Below are 24,329 nucleotides of genomic sequence, written 5' to 3'. Positions count from 1 at the left end.
AAACAAGACAAACGATTGGTTATGGTATTAAAAGGGGAAAACTCTATTACTTGGACTTGCAGTCAAAGGATTCAAATAAGTTGCAACAAGCCTTGATGGCAGATGGATCTGAGGAGGATAAGAAAAAGTCTGAAATTTGGTTGTGGCATCGACGTCTGGGATATGCTTCCTTTGGTTATTTAAAAAAATTGTTTCCTAGTTTGTTTGCAAAGAGTGATATTTCTGGTTTCCGTTGTGATATTTGTGAATTGGCTAAAAGTCATCGTGCTTCGTTTCCGTTAATTTTGAATAAAAGTCCGCTTCCTTTTATGGTTATACATTCTGATGTTTGGGGCCCATCCAAAGTCCCAACTTTGAGTGGCTCACGTTGGTTTGTTACTTTTATTGATGATTGTACCAGAATGACATGGTTATGTTTGATGAAGACCAAAGATGAAGTGAACTTGTTGTTTCAAAATTTTCATAAAATGATTGAAACTCAGTACAATGCAAAGGTTCGGGTTTTGCGTAGTGATAATGGTGGAGAATATCAGAGTTCTGATCTTCAAAAGTATTTAGAAGAACATGGCATCATTCATCAGACTACTTGTTCCAATACACCCCAGCAAAATGGAGTCGCTGAACGGAAAAATTGGCACTTGTTAGAGGTTGTTCATGCTTCCTTGATAGTAGCAAAAATACCGATATCTTATTGGGGAGAAGCAATCACATCTGCCACATACTTTATCAATCGGGTACCTTCTAGCCCAATTAACTTCCAAACACCTCTCCAAGCTCTTACTAATGTCATAGTTGCCCCAACCGTCCCAAATCTACCTCCTCGTGTTTTTGGTTGCATGGCATTTGTGCATCTACACAAACACCAACGCACCAAGTTAACTTCCCATGCATTGCAATGTGTGTTTGTTGGATATGCATTGCACAAAAAGGGATATCGATGTTACCATCCTCCAACTCGACGAATGTTTATTACAATGGATATGGTGTTTCATGAAAATTCGATGTATTTTTCATCTGAGTCTGAACTTTAGGGGGAGTACCATAAGGAAATTCAGACTCTCGATTATGATTATCATATCTATGAGGAGGATGAATCTGGACAATTTGAACTAGTGAACCAGGAAGCGAGTGAGTTGGATATGAGTGGTCAACAATTTGGGTCCGAAGATGTCTTTACTGAAATACCAAACCAATCGTCGTCTGCTGAGGGTGTTCTTAATTTGGAACCTGATCCATTCATGAAACGGTTACCACACCGTCATAATAAAGGTATTCCTAAATCCACATATGAACTTGAATTGTCTACCAAAGTCAAATATCTCATGAGCAACTATGTGTCTAACCATCATTTGTCTGAATCAAATAAGTCATTTGTAAATCAATTATTTATTGTAGCTATTCCTAACAGTGTGCAGGAAGCCTTAACTGATCCAAGGTGGAAAACAGTCATGAATAAAGAGATGAAATCATTGCAGAAGAATGAAACATGGGAACTCGTAGAATGTCCATCAGGAAAGAAGCCAGTTGGGTGTCGTTGGATCTATACTGTGAAGTACAAGGCAGATGGTAGTATTGAATGATTTAAAGCAAGACTGGTAGCAAAAGGGTACACTCAAACTTATGGAATTGACTACACAGAGACATTTGCACCTGTAGCTAAGATCAACACAGTTCGAGTATTACTATCTTTAGCTACAAACCTAGATTGGTCATTGCAACAGTTCGATGTGAAAAATGTCTTTCTACATGGCGAGTTATCTGAAGAAGTATACATGTATCTTCCACCAGGATGCATGGTGTCAGAAAAGCAATGTCAGAAGGTGTGCAAATTGAAGAAGTCATTGTATGGATTGAAGCAATCCCCAAGAGCTTGGTTTGGAAGGTTCACAAAGTCAATGAGAGCTTTTGGTTATCGTCAAAGTAATTCAGATCACACTTTGTTCCTGAAAAAGCAACATGGTAAGATTACGGCACTCATCGTATATGTGGATGACATGGTAGTTACAGGAAATGATCCTGAAGAAAGAAAAGCTCTGCAAAATTATCTATCTAGAGAATTCGAAATGAAATATCTAGGTCCTCTGAAATACTTTCTTGGGATTGAAGTTTCTCGATCAAGTGAAGGAATTTTTCTGTCTCAAATAAAGTATACCTTAAATCTTTTACAGGAGACTGGAATGTCGGGATGTCAACCTATTAATACACCAATAGAAGAAGGTCTGAAATTGTGTGTTGAGCCTAATCAAGTATCAACCGATAAGGGAAGATACTAGAGACTTGTGGGGAGATTAATGTACTTAGCTCATACAAGACCAGATCTTGCTTATGCATTGAGTGTAGTGAGTCAATACATGCATAATCCTGGAGAGCAACATATGAATGCAGTCATGCGTATTTTGAGGTGTTTGAAGAATGCTCCTGGGAAGGGAATTTTGTTCGCTAAAAATGTTGATCATCAGAGTATAGAAGTATATACTGATGCTGATTGGGCCGGTGTAGTGGATGATAGGCGATCTACATCTGGTTACTTTACCTTTGTAGGTGGTAATTTTGTGACATGGAAAAGTAAGAAGCAGAATGTCGTCGCCCATTCAAGTGCAGAAGCGGAATTTAGAGGTATGACTCTAGGACTTTGTGAGGCATTATGGCTAAGACTCCTCTTACAAGATTTAGGTTACCTATCTCAACAACCAATCCGATTGTTTTGTGACAATAAAGCCGCATGTGACATTGCTTATAATCCAGTACAACATGATCGTACAAGCATGTCGAGGTGGATAGATTCTTCATTAAGGAAAAGTTGGATGATAAGATTGTGGAATTGCCTAAGATTCGATCAGAAAATCAATTGGTCGATATCCTCACCAAAGCTATCTCAAGTCAAGTGTTCTCAAAATTTTTAGACAAGTTGGGCATGTGTGACATCTATGCACCAACTTGAGGGGGAGTGTTGAGATATTAGGAATACTTTCCTTATATCATTCTTTCCTTATATCATTTAGTGTTGAGATATTAGGAATGTTTAGATATTAGGAAAGTTGAAATATTAGGAATATCGAGATATTATGAATATTGAGATATTAGGAAAGTTGAGATATTAGGATATTAGTTGTTATTTCCTTATATCATTCTTTCCTTGTATCATTATTTCCCATTCTTAGAATGACGATTACCCTCTATATATACTCTGTACATGAACGAATGAGAAAAATTATTAATGAAAAAACTATCATTTATCAATTTGAAGAGGCTTCCCTTCCTAACAAGAAATTCTCCTCTGGGAACACATGAAATTAAAATCAATGCTTCTTTTGAACTGTACTAAAACAAAGCTTACCCAAACAATCATCTTGGGATCAAACCATGAAACAGAAGAGATTCAAAAGAAGAAAATGTCATGCTTATACATAATTCCCCAATGAATATCTCCTTCAAAATCTTATACAATATCATCAGAAAGCTTTATTCAAGCACCTATTGTTTCAATTTCCGAAAAAAAAAAAAAAAAAAAAAAACCGACATGCAATGAAGAGATTCCGGCCAAAAGTTGATAGAAGAAGAAAATGAGCCATTGAGGAGAAAGAAATACCGATGAAAAGAGAGAAGAATGGATGGGGGTCGTGAGCATGCGGAGTGCCACGTTTTCGTATCCACCAACTCTGTGAAGATATGCAAAATTGCAAAGGAAAACAGAGGAGTACTTAAACGTGTATTGAAACAAAAATTCTCCTTACATTTAGATGAAATAAAACTGTACAGGTGAGGTCTATTTATACACTTAAAATGGATCAATAAAACTGTTAAGTATTGACAACTGGCATAACTAATTTAACTGACATTAGTTAGATGAATTCTGTTTGGCTACTTATGACTTTAATTCTAATTCATCTATCATATTTTGGATATTCCAACAAGCTCCTCCGCATTCCGCAACCAGAAAGAGAGTCGTTGTTCAATGTTCACGTACTTGATTCTCTTATGGGCTGGGCTTGCTTTTAGGCTTTGTACTGGGAGGTGGTCGGGTTTCCCCCTTTTTAAGACGCTTGGTCCGCACTAGTTTTGTTACAAAATAGAACTTGGAAAATTGGAATCACCTCCGTTTTATTTATTTATGAATATATATATATATATATATATATATTCATGAAAAGATTTTATGTGATAATAAGTTTACTATTGCATTGATAAAGAATTTGATGTTTTAAAAATAAACACGTAAACATCAAATTTCATTATATTAGAAAACTTGTGAAAAATCAAGATATTGAACTTAAATTTTGTATATTAGAAAATCAAGTTACAGATATTTTTACCAAATCATTAAAGATGGAAGTGTTCGAAAAGCTGAAGATAATGTTTGGTGTGACTTTACAAATACTGTTGAAATAATAATCTAACTTATCAAATTAGAATAAGTTTAAGAATTGGATAAATATTGAGAATTGTTATTTATTTAGGTTTTTCATGTTAACTAAGACTTTTAGTCTAAATTGGAGTCTTATTACAAGTATGATTAATTTATTATAAATAGGTTTGTTATTATATTGAAAAAGATAATACAATAAATTTTTTATTTTTAATAAAAATATTATCAATATCTAATGGGTTCCAACAATTTTATTTTTAGTTATAAATTGAAACTGAAGCAAAAATTATAATTTTCAAAAAATTATATTGATATTGCAAAAATCTTATTACACACCAAATAAATTAAAATATTCTTTTTCTAAGAAATATCCTTTTTTTTTTTTAACTTTCATGTAAAATTCATTTTCAAGTCATAAATTCTTTGAAAAGAAATAGTTAAACAAGTGCAAAACCTCTCACTACATTTAAAAAATTGCTTATAGATCCTCCAAAGTCCAAATGCATTGTGGGAAAAAACAAAGAAATCAAACTCAGAAAAATAAATAAATAAATATTCATTTAGCCAACAAAAATATTACCCTTACATGACATCACTCCAAGCCTTCTCTTTTTTATGTGATAAGAAAAGGTTGATAAATAAATAAATAAATAAATAATAAAAATATATGAATGACTACAAGTAATTAATAATACAATTTTGGGGGACACATCTGACATGTCTATGTCAGATTAGATTCAGAACTTTCTACTTGGCTTCTTTGAGTGATGATGGAATATGGATGAGCATTGGGCAAGGCGCCCATGAACACACATACTATGCCACTGTGATTGAGCTGTAGATGTCTGCATCAATCATCAATATGATATCAAGGACTGCAGTGCAAATGCACATCAAGCTACAAGCCACATGAACAAGGTGGACCAAAGCGTGAGGGCAACTGACGCCAAGGCATATGTCCACAGCATGATGACAGAACATTCGCTCTCGCCTGCTCCAAACAGCTGCGTGATTGTGCCTGCCACATTACACAACTGCCTCTAATTAATCCTTTTTCTATCAACACCCAAATTATAATAGAATTATGTTTCAGGTGTATTTCCATACCTATGTTCATGGCTGGCGGAAGTGCATATTGTAATAGAAGGACAAACTGATACAAGGGATCTGGGTTCACCAGACCAAGTTGGACTGCGCCTTTAACAATGGCAATGCCCAACAGAGGCAGGAATATATACCGGACTACTATGATTCCAATAAGGAGTGAGGCCCGAATTCCTGAGCCCTTTAAACCTGAAATTGAAAAGCACCACCATGGCATCCCGTGAATACTCTATTTTGCCAATATGAGATAACGGTGTACCAGATAAACTTGACAGGAATTAAATCAAATCCATGACTACCTTTAAGAAGGTTTCCCCCCATGATCAGGGTGAGAGCTGGAATGGCTGCATCCCTGCAAATATTATGTAGAGATAATTAAGGGATTGAGAACCTTGTTATCAAACACACCCTCGAAAAAAAAGAAAAGAAAAAAAAAGCTATGAACAATTTGTTAAAGAAGTTGGAATTGATCCATGCAAAGAGAAAGCAAAAAAAAAAAAACACTTTCTCTCCATTTCCCAAATATGATTTTCAGGGTCTAAACTTAAAATGTCTTGGCTAAAACATGGGATAAAACACCTAATAAGGGCCCGACTTAACAGGAGCTTAAACTGAGGATACAGGTGGGATACATACCCCAGCATAGAAGTGGAATCTTGTAGAACGCGAAGAGGGGCAGTACTTCCAATCAGTAACTTCCGAAGCTGAGGAACCATTCCAATGATAAACCCAAGAATCTATACAAGAAAACATTCAAGTATTTTAGGTCTTAGATCCCTCTGCAGGACTGTTTTGCATAAACATCAAACGTCGAACATCATTACTCAAATGATTTTTTTTTCTTGTGATCGGGCACATGTTTTTAAAATGAATAGGAGTTTCCATTTACATTTCAGCAGATCGTACACCAGCCATAATGCAATGGGACCACTCTTGATGCATGTGGAAGAGGCCAAACCTGATGCATCTGTAACAGGCCAAAATGATCTCTACAGTAGGAGAATCATTCAGTCGACCACATCCACATATATATATGTGGCGCAGAATGGCCCCCAAATTAAGGAAATATCTTGGTGAACACACAGAAAAATATATCCCTAACTATTAAATGTGGTCAGCAAAAGGAAAACAATGTACATCTTGACAATTCAAAGAGAAGTGGGTTACAGGCTTTAAGAGAGTACCGCTCCAGTAGTTGAAGGTGCTAACAATGCCTGAATATTGATCTCTCTTGAAAGCATCCTCAAGAATCGCTTCACCTTATCTGCGGTTGTCACCTGTCAATATCAAACTCTAAAAATGATTAAATTTCTGTTGCTGCCTTTAATTCTTCTACAATAAACGATAAATAGGCAGTACATTACCATCTTCCCTTAGCCATTAGTTTCAGATATGCATTTACAAAATGATTACATGCAGGCATGAGATTATGTTTCACAAGTACAAACGATTTTCTGTTGTAACACAACAGCAACATCAATCAAGGTAGTAAGAAAAGGCCTGATGACAATAAAAATTTGACCAGCGCAACATTTTGCTGTCACCCTCCTCTCTTTGGTTGGAATAGGACTTAGTTTAGTTGATTTAGAAGGATGGGCAACAATCCAACATAAACATAATCTAAATGACAGACGGTTGAAGGAGGAAATAATAAAAACCCAAAATGAGAACTACAATAGTCATCATCTGTGGAGATCCAGAGATGTTACACCACTACTTTTTACTAGGGTCTAGGCACCACCAATAAGGTAGTGTCTCATGAATACAATTTTACATGCCATTATTTGCACCCTAGGCCCATTTGTTTGTGAGATTAAATGCCCTTGTTTAACTACTCAAATCTCATCATACATATTTGATAGTCTGAATCACTGAAGTTACTTAACATTTTCCCTTTTTACTATCACCCTTCATTGTTTCATAATCAAAGGAAAGCATCACAAAAAATCAAATTTCTGCAAAATAGAAAGATGGGAAACAACCTTCAAGTTTTCTTCAGACTGAGTGTAAGGAAGCGTCAGTTGATCTGCATAGTCTACAGAGATGGAACAATCTTTTGAGTCAAGAAGTGGTTCCCTCATCTTGGCTGGGGAATCGTCTTCTATGTTGATAACTTCTGTTGTCCCGACGGAGGAAACCCGCACAATGTTGTAAACATAAGACCATAAGTAAATAGCTCCAATCTGCAATATACAGACAAGTAATTTGTTGTCTTTGTCAGACAATATAACCATCAAATTAGCGTTGACAATGGACACACAAACACATGAATGTATTGGTATCAATTATATGTGGGTATTATTCATAAATGCCAGATGAAGCAAACAAAAGACCTTACCGCCATGGAAAGTGAAGCGTAGGCCATTCCATATGTATGACAAACATCAGGTGCTCCAAATGGACTGCCTTTCTCTCTACATACTGCTGGGACAATAATCAAAGGCAAGTTGCCCAAGTTTCCTGCTCGAATTGACCCAAAAACATTCTCAATTCTCCATTTTCATCTATATCAAAGTCAAACGAAATTACGCAAAGACAAGTACCAGCAGCACAACAACCCAACACAAGACCCCTGAGATGTTGAGGAGCTCTGGTTAATTTGACAAGCAACCATCCAAGTGCTGAGCCAATCACAAAAGTTATAAGGATGTTGAATGGCATGAACCACCTGCATTCACAAAAGTAATACAAGCATGAATAAACTGAAGAGAATAGAGAACATTAAACCCCCCCCCCCCCCCCCCCCCCCCCCCCCCCCCCCCCCCGCACAAAGAAAAGGGAAGAAAAGAGAAAAGGAAAAAAAAAAAAAAACTCCATGAAAAGGGTTACTCACAGCAAGACAACGCTCTCAAAAGTAACTGTGTTAGCCAGGTTGATACACACAAGTGCAGGATTGAGTACAAAGAACACAATCTGACGACAAAATTTAAAAGAAGAAATCAAATTAAAGCACAGAAAACTTGAAACTACAAACATGGAGGAAGAAAGAAGAAACAACTTACTGTATTTAGTTGCTTCCTGACATTCTCCCCAAATATGTCAAAACGATCCAAGGCAATAAATGAACCAACTGCGGTGACCAACAGAACTTTGATAACCGGCATTGAAGCAACAAAGAACAAGTCTAGAAGCCCCATTCTCAAGTACTATCCTCTTCTCTACACACTCCTACGCCAACAAGCGTTGCTCATATAAATATGGGAATTTCCCACCCACCAGTCAAATACATACACCCAGATTCCAGTTCACGGAACCTAGCGTCGCCCCCCAAGGGGGAGGTGAAGAAATTTGTTACGTAAAGTTTAGGTGGAGTCATATGCTTTTGTCGTTTATCCATTATGTTTATTGATTAAGGGTGCTACGATTTTGAAAACAAAAGAAGGAAGACATGGTTGTGATAACTGGAGGGCCGATATACATGGACAAACCGCGTAATTCATATCATCCCAAGCGCCCAACTAGGAAGGTTTTCAACATATGCCAGAAAATGACATGCACAGTCAGCAGGGCCCTTTGTTCACATCCATTTATCTTTTTTGTTATTTGCTTTCCCGTTTGAATCTACTTTTTAGCAGCTGGTGCCCACAATAGCATTCCCATTATTAGTTACCTCCCTTTTCAGTTTTGATGCCTGTAAACTTGCTGTAAATTCTTTGGGTCTCCGTCTATCCACATTTCTTTTGCTTTAAACCTAAGAAATGATATATTTAGTATTTACATCAAAATTTATAATTGTTATATTTTTGTTATTTTAATTTTATATAAATATATATATATATATATATTTTCTCTTAAGAGAGTTCATCTATCTTTTTTAATCCTTATCATTTTCTAATTACTAATTTTTAAAAATTTATTATTATTTAAGAATTTTATTGAAATAAAGAATTTAGGTATAACTTTGATTCATTGATCATTATGACCTTCCTTACATCTACCTTCCTTGCATGGTTTGTGTTTGGGTCTATATACGTACGTCACTTTTGCTTTATACCTAAGAAATAGTAATCGGATTTCATTTTTTCTATCCATGAGTATTATTTTAAATGATTGATATGGTCCATACTCCATAGTATTTTTAAAATTCCTTATGTCAATTTTATTCAACACGGGTTTTTTCATGCTCCCATCTAGAAAAGAAAAAATAAATAAAAATAATCATCAAATCATCTTATTCTTCAAGATTAGTGTCTGGTGATACGATCAAAGCAGATCCATTTTTATATTTTGTTATATACTTATATTTTTGTAATCACAACTGAGAAAAACTTAACTCAAATATTAAAAATATTATTTAAAGATGGGAAGAAACTTAACTCAAATAGGTCTCTTCTCTTTCAATGTGAAGACAGTGCATGTGGGAAGATGGTTTGTAAGATATGATTGGCAAAATAAATTGATAAAAAAATTAAAACTAGTAGCATTCGGCATTCCATTTATGATTGTATCGTAAAATTTAAATTACACAAACCGCGGGGGAGGAGGAGGGAGCATTCTGGCAATGACATAAGCTGGGAGAAGGACAGCCACATAAAGCCAGCAGGTCCACCCTCGTGCAAAATGTGGAAACATTAATTATAATTATAATTAATGATCAACGGCGATAACCATTTCACACCCCACCACACACACTAGAAACCATCATCGTTCTTTGCCTTTTTTTTTTAACAACCTAAAGGACTTTCTGGGACCCAGTCCTACCCACAAGGCCTCCGGTCCGGCCGAAGGCCACGCCAAAGTAGATCTTATCATTACCCACTAGACCGTCTGACTTCGTTGCCCTACTTGGCGGCTTGGCCCACCAACGAGACGGCCTCTCCAATATAAATGTGGCGGTAGTTTGAAGCAATTCTGAGTCTCTGACTGACCATTGGTTAATGTGCCCCTATGCCTGTCGATAAGATTAGGATGGCAACGATGCAGCTTCCAGGATCCATCCCTTCGCTCCCTGCTCTTATCATTTTAATATTCACATTTTTTTAAATACAATTTATAAATAAATATTAGAAATTTTTATAATTTAATTCTTTTGAAAATTAGATTGTTTATTGGGTTGATTTTATTCATGTCATCGAGTCCCTATTGATTTTAAATTTTATTGAATATCATTTATATTATTTTTCTGTGTTATTTTTTCTCATCCAAAATAATACAAATATTAAAAAAAAAAATTAAATTAGTGGAAAAGTGAGTGAAATTAACTTCTTTTTTTTTTTTATGTTAAAAATGAAAAAAAAAATGAAAAAAAAAAATGAGAAGATTGTTTTAAAGGAAAGAACACCGGACGAGAGAAGGTGAATGCAAAAAAAAAAACTACTATTATCATCCCCTAACAAGATAACCATGGGTCCAACCAAAGTCAAGTCAAGTAATCATGATTAGGTGGAGAGTAAGCCTGTTCATATCCTCAGAGGCTAATTCTTCATCCTGATCCTTGTTAGGCTGGAGGCAATTTGATTGAAAGAAAGTAGGCATGTGTGATGGGAGCAGGAGTTGGGGTCACCAGAACGAACCAATAGGAGACGAAGCTTTGTCGGGTCCATGCATGCAGCTACAGTCTACAGGGACCATACCCATTAGTCCATTACCAAACCTATAAACTGCAAGCAATGTCATAGATATTTTGTGTGTTTCTGATAGATGTGGAGAGAAATTGTGGTGAGAGGAGAGACACGAAAATGATAAAAGAAAATGTAAACAAGAAGAAAGCTTCCATAATATAAACACGTATGAACACTAAGATGACAGCCCTGTCCAGTCCATAAAGATTAAAGACTTCTGAGTTCTACTTTTATAAAACAAAGGTTGGTGTCACTGTCACTCCACCCTCAAATAGGATCCGAGGTCCAAGGAAGGATCCAGCCTGGCTCTCCTGTGAAAAACGTGTACGTGTGATTGGTTTGAGAACCAAAAGCTCAGGGCCTCTGACTATTGCTTTTCTTTCTTTTTAAAAGTTAAAACATAAAATTATATTTGAAAAATCAAACAGCAATATAACTAAAAAAAGGGGGAGCTGAATCTCATGGTGGCCGTTAATTATCACAGAATAGGACTCGTCAAGGAAATTTTGAACCATGCCCGTCAAATATGACTAAAAGTCTAAAAACTCGTCTGACAAAAGGGTCATTCATAAAAAGCTTTTTTAAGTGATAATAATTAAGTGGCTATGACTAGAGGATTTAATGATGCCCGTTACCTTCTATTGAGTATTGTGATGGCCTCGCACGTTAAAGATTTTTAATAAAACTTGTGAATTATTTAATTTATAATATAATATTTTTTAAATTATTAAATGGAACATATACTGCGACCTTCTAAGAAATGAACCAGTTGGATGAAGGCATATTTATAATATTCTACGCATGGATTGTACTTGTGTAGAGCTAGAGATGCCCAGAGCATTAATTAAAGTAGAGGCCATGGCCAACACAAAAAGTCTTCAACTTTGATCCACAAGCCCCAATATTCCCACTGCTCCTAACTAGAAAAACAAAAAGCTCTTCAAATATCTGATCTCCACCTCCCTTACCAATTCTCCATGTGGAACACGTGAAAGTCAAAGTCAATCAAGCATTTACTATCGGGCTCTTCGTTTATTAATCTTTTCATCTGCTCTGATTAAAAGGCTCATTTAGGGAGTCGATGGAATTGAATACGTGAACTGGAAGAGACTTAAAAGTGCATGCTTACGTATAACTCCCCAATGAAAATGCTCTTCAAACACTTGTACAATCTCATTCCAGAGCTTCTTCGAAACGCCTCCTGTTTCATTATTATTATTATTATTATTATTGTTGTTTTTGAAAAAGAAAAAGAAAAAAGAAGCAACTATTAGATGTTGCAGTGAAGATAAAATGACTGGAATCTACCATTAAAGCTGTAAAAGAAAAAAAGAGGACTGTCACTCACTTTTCTCTTTATGGACTTTCGACTTTGGAGTTGGTCTTTTATTAGGCCTGCTGTTTCCCCTTTGACTAGGCACTGCATCCACTCTGGGAGATGTCTCCATAGCCTTTGCTGCCTTCTAAACTTGGTCCACTTCTACCTTCTGTTAACTATCAATCTGGATTAACCTTGTTTGCTTTCCATGAGCCCCGAGCCCATACTTGTCAGTTGGATACATTTCTGAAAATTCTCTGTTTCCTAGCTCTCATTGAAGATGCAGAAGAGTGAGTGAGAGAGAGAGCAAGAGGAAATCAACCTCAGAAAACATAATCAAGCTAAGTTGTCATTTGTCAGATAGACATTTTATTTGAAAAGAAAAGGTCCAATATTACTGAATGCAAAATAGTAATACAATATTGACAAAGCACAGCTGACATCTTTATGTTGGATTACATTCCCTGTTTTCTACTTAGCCTTTGGAGGAGCATGCTATTATGCCTTTGTTATTGAGCTGTTGTCATCTGCATAGACATTTGGTCAGGAAATCTAGTGAAGATTGTTCAAAGGACTTAATGTGACAAATTGTGTGAAGAAATGAAAATCAAGACACAAGCCACATGAACAAGGTTGACCAAAGGGTGAGTGAAACTGATGCCAAGCCATATGTCCACAGCATGATAACAGAACATTCACTCTCACCCGCTCCAAACAACTGGATAATTGTGCCTGCAAGATTAGGGAGTTGAGTCAAATTTTCATATTAAAAAGGCAAATATAATCCAAGGAACGAACTTCAACTCTTTCTTAAACCAGTGAAATTATCAAAAGGACTGATGTCCATCCTGTTTTAAGTTGTGACAAGTATGGCTAGTACTTCTCACAGCAGCATAAAACAGACATCTCAAAATTCAAACAAAAGTATTCAGTGAATTCAACCATTGCCGTTCATTTAAATTCTCATGGCAAAAAAAAAAAAAATTATATATGTGAGATAACAAGGTTGATCCTTTCCAGAGTCCATAGTGTACATGAATGACTTACGTCAAAATATAAGGCTTACTGATCATATTTTAGGAAGGAACTCTACTTCAATGTTTATATTTTTCAAACCTCCTAAAATTTCAGAGAGGAAAGAAAAATGGTTGCCCTCTTCAGACAATATCGTGAAACCAGTCAAATACCTTTCATTTTTAGTATCAACAGAGAGAAAATGTAATCTACCATTTTCATTTAATATAATATGTTTCAGGTGCAACAATAACAATTGAAAATATTAATGTTATGTGACAAGAAGATTATGTCATTAGAAGCAATAGATACTATATTTTCATTTTTGGACCTGTCATATTTTTTGAAATTGGTAAGGGATGCTCAGTAAACCTATCATGATTATCCCATTCAACCATGCTTCAGCCTAGCAGATCATTCAAGTGGGATCCATAAAACCATACATGATGTGATTTGCAAATCTTATTGTCTCAAGTAACTCTTAGAGGTCAGAGCTCAAGTGTCAACTGCAAGCGTTTAATTGGTTTCATATAACTTAAGCTCATTATAACCAAAAAATAAAAAATCAAACACAAAGGAAGAGGGGAATTGAACATCACTTATGTTGAAGGACCAAAATCAAATAAAGCATAAGACAAGACATACTAATCAAATCAAACTAACAACATCATATCTACAGTTGACTAAATTTCCATACCTAAGTTAATTGCTGGTGGAACTGCATATTGCAGTAGAAGAACAAACTGAAACAAGGGATCTGGGTGCACCAGACCAAATCGAAGTGCACCTTTAACAATGATAATCCCCAATAGAGGGAGGAATATAAACCGAACAGCTAAAATTCCAACAATGAATGATAGTTGAATTCCTGACCCTTTTAAACCTGGAAAACACAACCAGGCATCTGATGAATACAGTTCCTTGCCAACATGAGAGAACAACATACTAGAACTAGTCCAATTCATGGTAAGCAAGACAAGTATCAAAACCAAATCTACAATTACCTTTAAGAAGGTTTCCTCCCATTATCAGGATGATACTTGGAATGGCTGCATCCCTGCAAATATTAGAAAGGAAAAACAAAGGAAAACCTTGTTATCAAAAACCGAATAAATAATTCTAAACAATTTGCTGGAGGCTGTAACATCCTTGCCCATAGTTGATACAAAGTGGAAACAAACATTTTTTGAGTGGTGCACACGAGCATATCTGTGGAGTTATTTTACTGTGAGACTCCATGCATGAAGTATATCTTGCTAAGTAACCTAAGTTCTTACCAAGGGCTATGAACTAAGGGAAAACTCTTAGATGTGTTTACAAAACCATCTTTCGCATGACCAACAGGCCAAAAACTACTCCATTCTCATCAACAGTAAATTTTTCAACATAGCTGACATGCTTTCTTTGTTGGAGGGTTGCCTACATATCAATTTTTCATTTTTCTGCAGGACCATAAAGACCATAGGGAAGTGGCTACCAGTACGAAATTTTGCATGTTGAAGGAGGGTTGTAATTGGATAAAAAACAGAAAAATAAGAAACAGAAGTTGGGAAAAAGGTCATCTACCTTTTTCAGGATTCATACATAAACAAAAACATATACATATATAATTATTGCCAAAATAATAGACTAGTATTCCCTACAATCCAGTATAAATCAACTATTACCGAAATTGGCTTGTTACAATCTCCTATGGTTGTTGACATGTATATACAATCTAATTACAACCTTTATAGTAAAATATATTCTCCTGTTATTCTTGATGCCCAGAATAATGTCATTTCTAGAGATCAGACTGAAATTGCAGCAGGATTTAGTAGGAGTAATTCACATTGGGGAATAAGATTTTTAATTACTAGAGAAAGGAAATTTTGAAGTTCCCTTCTAATAAAATAACTTATCATTTTATTTATTTTTACAGTCGATTAATTATCGATATATGAATAGATAGGTATCACATCAACATGCTGATGGAGGTAAGTCAACTGCTTGCCTCAGTGATCTCTAATAGGGTGTCCGAGCCAGCCACTTGTAGGAGGTGATTCGTTACTGAAATGAAGGAAAGTTTGGATAAAAAACAGGGGAACTACAAGCAACATTCAACCTGATCAAAGGGTGGTTTAATGGTGTGAAATAACTCGATTCATGACTTCCTTAGGACTCAGATTTTCTAGTCTCTATCACTCTTTAGGCACCAAACAGCAGTTTCAGCATTACAATCAATTTGACCTACATGCAATCACATGTTCATTTTTAAAGTTCTGTCCATCTCAACATGTAAGCATGTTGGACATTGACATAGAGCATTTCACATTTTGAGATTTGGAGGTCTGTGTTGAAAAATTCATGTCCTTGTATGTTTGACACCTAAAACCATGTAAGTCTACTTGTTAAAGAAGTTGGAAATGATCCATGCAAAGAGATGAACAAGATACACACACAAAAGATTTCCTCTTTGGACTTTCTTTCCACTTCCCACCTGTAATATCATAACTAAAACATGAGATAAAACAGAAAATAAGGGCTCAACATGAGGAAGTTAAACAGGGAGCATATAGGTAGGAATATAGGGCATATACCCCAGCAAAGAAGCAGAATCTTGGACAACATGAAGAGGAGCAGTACCACCAATGATTAACTTCCGAAGATGAGGAACCATTCCAATGATAAAGCCAACAATCTACACAAGAAATCATCTAGTATTTTAGTTCCCACAACAGGATGGTTTTCCATTATAAGATAAAAGGAAACTTTAGCTCAGCATCAAACATCCATTCAATTATTGTTTAAACATCAAATTCATGACACGAATGGAACCATTCTGATTAAATTGATATATGAGACTATTAGCTTATTTTCAAAATGCCAACTTAGCCATTATTTGGCCAAATGGCGTCCAGAGGAGAAATCAATGGGCCACAACAGGAGAATATCTGGGCGAACCCAGAGCAAAATGCATCCAAAGCTACTGAATAAGTAACTTGAAACTTCAAAGAAGAGTGGGCCACAAGCTCTAAGTGGATACCGCTCCAGTGGTTGAAGGTGCTAACAGTTCCTTAAGGTTGATCTTTCTTGAAAACTTCCTCAAAAGCTGTTTCATCTTTCCAGAGATAGCCACCTGCCATTAAAATCTAAGAATTCTTAACTCTCTATGGCTGCACCAGTCCCTTTGAATAGATAAAAAAGGAATAAAAGAAGGTGTCTATTGTATCACAAAACCTCTTCCAAATATAGTAGAATAAATGGTCTTCAAATTTCAATTACATTATCATCATCCCTTATGCATTAGCTTCATGCATGCATTTACAAAACGATAATATGCATGGCATGAAATTATGTTTCATAAATAGAAATGATTTTCTGATGTATTGTAATAGTACTATCATATAGGTTTCCACATAATTTGCTCCATTCACAAAATTTTACCTTATAATTAAGAAACAATTTAGACATCGAATTTTTGGCATAGTTTTTTCAAGAATTTTTGGCACAGTATCATAACTTCTTCAGCCGCTGGTATCAAATTGGATATTGATGCTCAAATGAGATTTGTCGCATTGCATACATAAGGGGCAATATTCAGAACCTGACAAGGGAAGAAGTCTAGAAGCATATCAATCAAGGCAATGAGCAAAGAGCTGATGACAATAAAAATGTGGCAGCAGGAGGATGGAAAAACAGGATAGGACTTAGTTTAATTAATAGAGGTTTTTTTTTTTTTTCTTTTTCTTTTTGAAGAAAATAGTTTATTTAAAAAAATATTCAGAGACAACTGAATTGAGAAAACCCAATAAAATTAATACAAAAATGACGAACAATTGAAGAAATAATAAAAATGGAAAATAGGAAATAAGAATGGTAAATGGCGGTCAAGATCCAGAACTGTCATCCCTGCCACATTTTACTATGACCCTCGTCAGCTTATATGTGTGTGGCAAATCACAATCAATTAAAAAACATTGTCAGTTGGTATAGGACTTAGCTTAGATGAGGTTTCTAAAGAAAATAGTTAATTTAAAAATATATATATATTTACATAGTGACTCGATCCAACAAAAGTAATCTAAATGATAGACAGTTGAAGAAAATAATAAAAACTGAAAATGAGAACGGTCAAACATCAGTCAAGATCTAGAAATGTGAGGCGTGCAAACTTTTTAGTATCACCCTCATCAGTTAGTGTGTGTGTATTGAATCATAATCAGTGAAATAACTTCCTTGTACCATGATGATCAACTATACAGTCAGCAGTAAAAGCAGATTTGAGAAGTATAAAATTCTTCAGATCACAATAGATCAGACTTACAGCAAAATAGACAGGTGGGAACAACCTGCAAGTTTTCCTCAGACAGAGGATGAGGCAGTGTAAATTGATGTGGATATTCTTCAGAGATGGAACAGTGTAGGTTGATGCCTTCCCTGGCATTACTAGAGAAAATTCGCACAATGTTGTAAACATAAGACCACAAGCAAATAGCTCCAATCTGCAATATCAAACAAGTAATTTTTGACATGATCCACTGATAGTGTGTGCATAGATGGGGTGCTTCACCATTAGATTTCCATTAAGAACAATGGATGACTGATATTAATTAATCAATTAATGTTAGGATTCTATCATTAACATAGTTTTTTGGTTCCAACCCATCAAGAAGGTTGTCTATAGTCTGACCATACGGTTGGGTAATGCCAGCATACAATATGCCCAAAAAAAGCCAACAATTCAAATCAATTATATTTAGTTTGGTGGTCTCAGAATCAGAATCAGAACCAGATGAAGCCAATTAGATACCATACCGCCATAGAAAGTGAAGCATAAGCCATTGCAAATGTATGGCAAACATCAGGTGCTCCAAATGGGCTGCCTTTCTCTCTGCATACTGCAGGGATGATAATTAGAGGCATGTTCCCCATGTTTCCTGTTCAGATCCCAACCAAAAGCATGCAGAAATTGTTAATTCCATTTTAGGATGCATGAAATAGTTGTTGATGCAAGCTATTTGAAAGCATAAAGAGAAATGTACCCGCAGCACAGGAACCCAATATGAGGCCCTTGAGATGTTGAGGAGCTCTGGTAGTCTTCACAAGCAGCAATCCAAGAGCGGAGCCAATGATACAAACAGTAAGGATATTTAATGGCATGAACCACCTATATAAACATATATAACCAGAGTAATAGAAACATGAATAAATTGGAAAGAAGAGACAAAACTATGCAGAGTAATAAATTTCCATAGCAATCACAGAAAATGAAAAGGGTTATAACTTACAACAAAACCATTCTGTCAAGAGTAATTGTGTTAGCAAGGTTGCTATACACCAGTGCAGGATTGAATACAAAAAATACAACCTGACCACAAATTACGTATAAATAAAAACATAAAAAACTATAATCATGGAAAGAAGAAAGAGGTAACAACTTACCGTATTTAATTGCTTCCTTACAACATCGCCCAATATATCAATACGATCCAAGGCAAGAAATGACCCAAGTGCAGTGAGCAACAGAACCCTTATAACTGGCATTGAAGCAACAAAAAATAGATCTAGAAGCCCCATTCTCAAGATTATTCCACTCCTCCTACATACTCCTTAACCCAATATAAGAGTATTTATTTATCATATAAATATGGGAATTCCGTTTGTTCTGTTTTTGCCACCTGCGAGTCAAAAACATACCTCCAGACTCCAGACTCCAGTCAAAGCAACCTGATCGCCTCCAAGGCAAATTGAAGAAATTGGGTACAAAAAGGTCCACGGCCCTTAATTTTTGTTTGTCGTTTTCCCATCAAATGTCTGGACTAGACAGTCCAATTTTGTAAACAAAAGAAGAGATGGGTGATGGGTAATCTGTGTTGTTATGTGTTATGCAGATACACATGGAAAAGCTGCGTCATGCTGTGTCATCATCACCAAACCGCCAAAATAAGGATTCTGTTTCTTCCTCTCAAGTAACAGAAAATGACAGATCTGTCACATGGGCAAAGCAGAGTCTGATCCCGGGTCCTGGCCCCACGCCTTCTTCTTCCACTTCCCACACCGACTGCCTTACCATCACCTCTAGCTTCTATACATTATCATTTTACTGTATATTATTGCCGGATCACCGGATGATACCCTTTTAGCAATAGCAGCTGGTGGCAATATGGTCGAATCATCATCTCCATCTCAATGCCTTAAAAATAATATATGGGTCATATGAATTGACTTTCAATAATTCCTTTAGAGGAAGAGATCCGATTCACATAAAGAATTTTTGACCTTCATTCTAGTAGGTCATTTATGGCATGTGGTGTGGGCAGCTGTGGATTTGAAGAAAGAAGTAATGGTGGTATTGAGCCACTTCTTTACATCTTTAGCTCTCTTGCCAATACTTGAGTGACAGAAAATACTAGCATTGGAATATGATTCAAATACACTCATTGTAGCATAAAAAATATAAATCACACACCCCATCCTCTACCGCTGAAATAAGGTAGTACCCCATTCCTCTAAATATGTCCAATACCTAAGTGGGAAAAATGGAAAATACAAATCAAGATACAAGCCACATGAAGAAGCTAGACCAGAGTGTCAGACTGAATGCTGCAACCGCATAAGTCCATAGCATGATAACCGAACATTCACTTTGACCAAACTCAAACAACTGGCTCATTGTACCTGCATTATTCATAAAAACAGAAAAGAAAAAATCAAATGAAAAACCCGATCAGAAGCAATTAACGCGGAAAGGTACGTGAACATTTTCATATATTGCATAAAGGAAAATCCTAGCATTGATACAGAAGGAAGAAGAAAATGCTGTCTGAGCTAAAATATTGAACCATATGCAAGTTATCAACACACAAGGTTCAGGGTTTCATACCGAGAGGCTCCTACATGAATGCCCACTATAAACCAGTGACCCATCTGAACCCAAACAACCATAATGGTCAAAAGATAATCTCAAGCTTGAATGCTGAGCAGCTCCAAATTTACCAGAACTTAAGATTTATAACAAGAGCTAAAATATATTTAAAAACAAAAACAAAAACAAAATTCAAGCAGCAAGAAAAAGGCCAAAAAAAAGACAAGAAGAAAATTGCAACATTCAGAGCTCAAATTACAAGAGGTCGTACCAGTGCTCATGGCAGGTGGAAGTGCATATTGAAGCATAAGAACAAACTGGAATAATGAATTTGATCCCACCAGGCCAAAATGATGTGCAGCTTTAACAACAACAACACCCAACAGAGGCAAAGCAATATACCGAACTGCCATAATCCCTAAAATCACAACAATGCTAACGTCTGACCCTTTTAAACCTGAAAATAAAATTGCAAATTAAATACTAAAAACCTGTTCTCCCAATTTGAGAGTGAATCAAGACAAGGCTAACCCAAGCCAAAGTAAGCCTAACAGAGAGTAAGATGGGATAAACATATCACCTTTAAGAAGGTTTGCTCCCATTATCAAGGTGGTAGATGGGACTGCTGCCTCCCTGCAGATCAGTAGGGGAAAAGATTATATCATGAGTGTCCAAAAATAAGCTAGTAATTACAACATCCAACTCCATACATATATCCTTCTTCGCCTGCTAGTCCTAACACTCAAATCAAGCCAAGCCTCAACTATAAGGACATTGAACAGAGTCTATGAGAGGATTTATACCCCACAAAATATGCAGAACTCTCAATCACATGAAGAGGAGCACTATCACCAATAATTAGCTTTCGGATTGGAGAGATTAATCCAATGAAGAAACCAACAATCTACAAAAGAGAACAAAGAGAACATTGATGAAGAGATCCCTCAGAGCACACTCTAACATTAGAGAAAGAACAGCTCAGCATCCAACTTCAATTTTATTCAATACACACATCATAATTGACATGAGCAATAATTGAAAAAGCACAGAATCCATTCAATGTATGGTTTTGAGATGAAATGGGAATTTCTGTCCATTCTCAGGCCTTCAACAAATGCTGAATATGCTTGTACAATGGATTGACAATCAGCAAACAATGCATCCCTTAATAGATACTTCTAGCAAAGCTCAATGTAACTGTCATTTTAATCACACTCAATGTCATGAAAAAATTGCATTGATTTGTAAAGAGCACTTGAAATCAGTTTCAATTATCATTTAAAGGCATTTTTGGGCAAATGAAGAGCAATTGTCTGGTATGGTACTAATTTGGGCCACTGAACATGAATATTCTGGTTCAAGTCTTAATTATATCCGGTTTATGGAAAATGCTGGACGTTAAGACTGTAGCCAACTCAACCCTCCAGGCTCATTTAAAATCTTGTTTTGGTAGGAGTAGCACTAGGTAATGGTTTTTATCCTTTAATAGCATTCGAAATGTTCACTTCCCCTTTGTGAATAGAATCCTTTTAAGATTCCAAAAAAAAAAAAAAAAAAAAAAACAAAATTGAAAACATCATCTTTGTTCTCTCTCTCTCTTTTTTTCTAATTTAGTAATGGAACTATTCCCAATCATCATTCCTTATGATTCATTTTGAACTATGACTGATATGGATTGGGCAGCTAATACTATTGACTAGGTATATTGTTTAGGCTAAAAAGCTCATAGCAGGCACTATAAAAAGAAAAATGAAAACCCTGCTCGCTTAGTAATACAGAGATGTAGCTACAATGGAATATGATAGTTCTTACCACTCCAATAGTAGATGGGGCAAACACCTTCTTCAGGTCAATCTTTTCCATAAGTATCTCAACTTGCTGCTTAATCTTCTCTAGGAACGGCACCTGTCAGAAGAATGTTAAAAAGTCTTTCTCATTGAAAGGGTGAAGAATAAAAATCAAAACTTCCTTTATTAGTATAGAAGATCTTTGACATGCTACAAAGAAAAAATATAAACTTATAAACTTCTCCCTTCATTTATATAGCATTTATATAGGAAATTTTAATGTGTAGTTTTTTCTTTTTATAAACCAGCTAAGGCATGTGCTGTGCACATCTTACTTAGAAATAGCTACAAATAAATTAAATTTTTTATAACTTTCAATCTGATCAAGTTAGGTGATATGAGTTCTATAATTCGTATAGAAATGTAAGGCATGACAAGCAATGTTCTAGCGATAAGATTTAGGGTTGTGTTGGAAAAGTTGTAGGTTTTTCTTGAATATGCAGCATTACTTTATGCTTTCTCTTGAGAGCAATTTTCCATTTAACAGTTCTAAGTTTAATGGTCGAAATTCATGCCAGAAACCATTCATATCAGGTACCCTTGCTATGTTCCAACAGCCAGTATGTAAACCTCACAGGAAATTGATCTACAGATTCAAACTAGACTGTCTCCCTCCCACCATGAACTACCACAGAGAAAATCAGATGTAAGAACAGCTCCACCCTCTCCAGCTTCCAATTATGATAACCCTAGAATCTTAGCTTCTAGTGACCTCAACCATCATCCTGTTGCCAATGATTGCCCATCCAATCATGTTTATTAATGTCAACTTTGAAAAAGTCTAGGAAGAGAGTTTCCAATGCAATCTCTCGATTCCAAACATCACAACAGAACTTTGTTCTGTCACACTTGTCCCTGATATGAAAGTTTGAAATGAAATTTGTCCCAACCTCTTTTGATTACTTCCCAAGAACCTGTCCCAAAAGCCTCCCTGTCCTCCTTGGAATACATACCCACCTTTGTCCTCTGCAAACTTCCTCAAAATGGCCTTCCTTCACTCTCTACAACTGTTCCCAAAGCAAGACCTTATTCTTTATCAGCATGCTTCTAATACTGAAACCACCCTAATGTTTATCAAGATAGATGGTTCAAACAGTTGAACAATTAACCAAACAGTCGTTCAATATTTTCAAAGCTGTTACAAACCAACTTTGACATCACCAAGGTGGACATGAAGTAGAACAGTTCAGTAAGCTGGATATGGTGTTCTCACCAAGCATGAGTTCTTTTGTGCTTTGAAAAAAGAGCCTAGTGACATCCCATTGACTAGCGTAGATAAGCTGATTTTACAGTTGTAGAATTTAATCCAACAAATCCATCTCTGAACCCCATTTTGTCCATCATTGAAAAAAAAAAAAAACCCAATTTATGTGATCATAGGCTTCTTTAGTATCCAATTTACAAGCCTCTTGTTTTATCTAACACACTCTTTTTTAGGAAGACTTTGCATCTAATATTAGATAGATCCCAGTGATCAAAATTTCTATGACAAACCTCTAAATGTAACCATTATTGCAATTTAGTAGCCCTTTTTTTAATTTGAAATGTAATGACTTTTTTTGGTTATTAGAATGAGGAAGAGAGAGTAAACCCAACCCATGGTAGCAATCCTTATTCATCTATTAGAATATCAAATTTCATATAAAAACATGTTCATTTTTCTTAAATATCTTCAAATTGATAAATGGTAGTTTTTTCATTCATTTTTTTCATTCATTCATGTACAGAGTATATATAAAGGGTAATCACCATTCTAAGAATGGGAAAGAATGATACAAGGAAAGAATGATATAAAGAAATAACAACTAATATCCTAATATCTCAACTTTCCTAATATCTCGATATTCCTAATATCTCAATATTCCTAATATTTCAACTTTCCTAATATCTAAACATTCCTAATATCTCAACACTGAATGACATAAGGAAATAATGATATAAGGAAAGCATTCCTAATATCTTAACACTCCCCCTCAAGTTGGTGCATAGATGTCACACATGCCCAATTTGTCTAGAAATTTTGAGAACACTTGACTTGAGATAGCTTTGGTGAGGATATCGACTAATTGATCTTCTGATCGAATCTTAAGCAATTCCACAATCTTATCATCCAACTTTTCCTTAATGAAGAATCTATCCACCTCGACATGCTTTGTACGATCATGTTGTACTGGATTATGAGCAATGTCACATACGGCTTTATTGTCACAAAACAATCGGATTGGTTGCCTAGATAGGTAACCTAAATCCTGTAAGAGGAGTCTTAGCCATA

The 24,329-nt window shown here is 35.7% G+C and overlaps 3 protein-coding genes across 17 annotated transcripts in view; all 3 read right to left on the bottom strand.

The window, feature by feature from the left end:
• Positions 1 to 4,907: 4,907 nt before the first annotated feature.
• Positions 4,908 to 8,798, bottom strand: LOC100260227 (protein PIN-LIKES 3). The gene is made up of 10 exons (XM_059736560.1): positions 8,473 to 8,798; positions 8,304 to 8,383; positions 8,014 to 8,138; positions 7,809 to 7,930; positions 7,453 to 7,653; positions 6,655 to 6,747; positions 6,107 to 6,207; positions 5,770 to 5,822; positions 5,474 to 5,659; positions 4,908 to 5,384 (listed from the first exon to the last, which is right to left on the bottom strand). Exons 1-10 carry the CDS (start codon positions 8,605 to 8,607, stop codon positions 5,260 to 5,262), a joined length of 1,221 nt encoding a protein of 406 aa, XP_059592543.1. The 5' UTR covers positions 8,608 to 8,798; the 3' UTR covers positions 4,908 to 5,259.
• A 3,002-nt stretch (positions 8,799 to 11,800) lies between these two features.
• LOC100255141 (protein PIN-LIKES 1) lies at positions 11,801 to 19,629 on the bottom strand. 5 transcript variants are annotated; one of them, XM_019219552.2, is made up of 12 exons: positions 18,788 to 19,629; positions 18,634 to 18,713; positions 18,388 to 18,512; positions 18,161 to 18,282; positions 17,695 to 17,847; positions 16,389 to 16,481; positions 15,943 to 16,043; positions 14,368 to 14,420; positions 14,061 to 14,246; positions 12,380 to 13,081; positions 12,161 to 12,232; positions 11,801 to 12,079 (listed from the first exon to the last, which is right to left on the bottom strand). In XM_019219552.2, the coding sequence occupies exons 1-10, from the start codon at positions 18,920 to 18,922 to the stop codon at positions 12,957 to 12,959; spliced, it is 1,173 nt and encodes a 390-aa protein (XP_019075097.1). In that variant the 5' UTR covers positions 18,923 to 19,629; the 3' UTR covers positions 11,801 to 12,079; positions 12,161 to 12,232; positions 12,380 to 12,956. The 5 variants fall into 5 exon arrangements, with proteins under 5 accessions (XP_019075097.1, XP_002263531.1, XP_019075098.1 ...); XM_002263495.4 differs by having other exon boundaries at positions 11,801 to 12,232; XM_019219553.2 differs by lacking the exon at positions 16,389 to 16,481 and having other exon boundaries at positions 11,801 to 12,232; positions 15,989 to 16,043; positions 17,670 to 17,847.
• A 113-nt stretch (positions 19,630 to 19,742) lies between these two features.
• LOC100249991 (protein PIN-LIKES 3) overlaps positions 19,743 to 24,329 on the bottom strand; it is a 12,792-nt gene continuing 8,205 nt past the window's right edge. For 8 of the 11 annotated variants that reach the window (XM_010651027.3, XM_059736557.1, XM_010651026.3 and 5 more), the window contains 5 exons: positions 22,023 to 22,115; positions 21,014 to 21,114; positions 20,791 to 20,843; positions 20,482 to 20,667; positions 19,743 to 20,023 (listed from right to left, as the gene is read on the bottom strand). In XM_010651027.3, coding sequence (XP_010649329.1) covers positions 19,899 to 20,023; positions 20,482 to 20,667; positions 20,791 to 20,843; positions 21,014 to 21,114; positions 22,023 to 22,115 — 558 coding nt within the window. In that variant the 3' untranslated portion in view covers positions 19,743 to 19,898. Of the gene's footprint in view, positions 20,024 to 20,228; positions 20,273 to 20,481; positions 20,668 to 20,790; positions 20,844 to 21,013; positions 21,115 to 22,022; positions 22,116 to 24,329 lie in introns of all 11 variants that reach the window. The other 3 variants (XM_059736558.1, XM_059736559.1, XM_010651028.3) reach the window with 1 other exon arrangement.

The sequence above is a fragment of the Vitis vinifera genome, chromosome 4 (assembly GCF_030704535.1).
Source record: "Vitis vinifera cultivar Pinot Noir 40024 chromosome 4, ASM3070453v1".
NCBI lineage: Eukaryota > Viridiplantae > Streptophyta > Magnoliopsida > Vitales > Vitaceae > Vitis > Vitis vinifera.
Note: the sequence above shows the minus strand (reverse complement) of the source record. Positions and strands in the feature narration are given on the sequence as shown.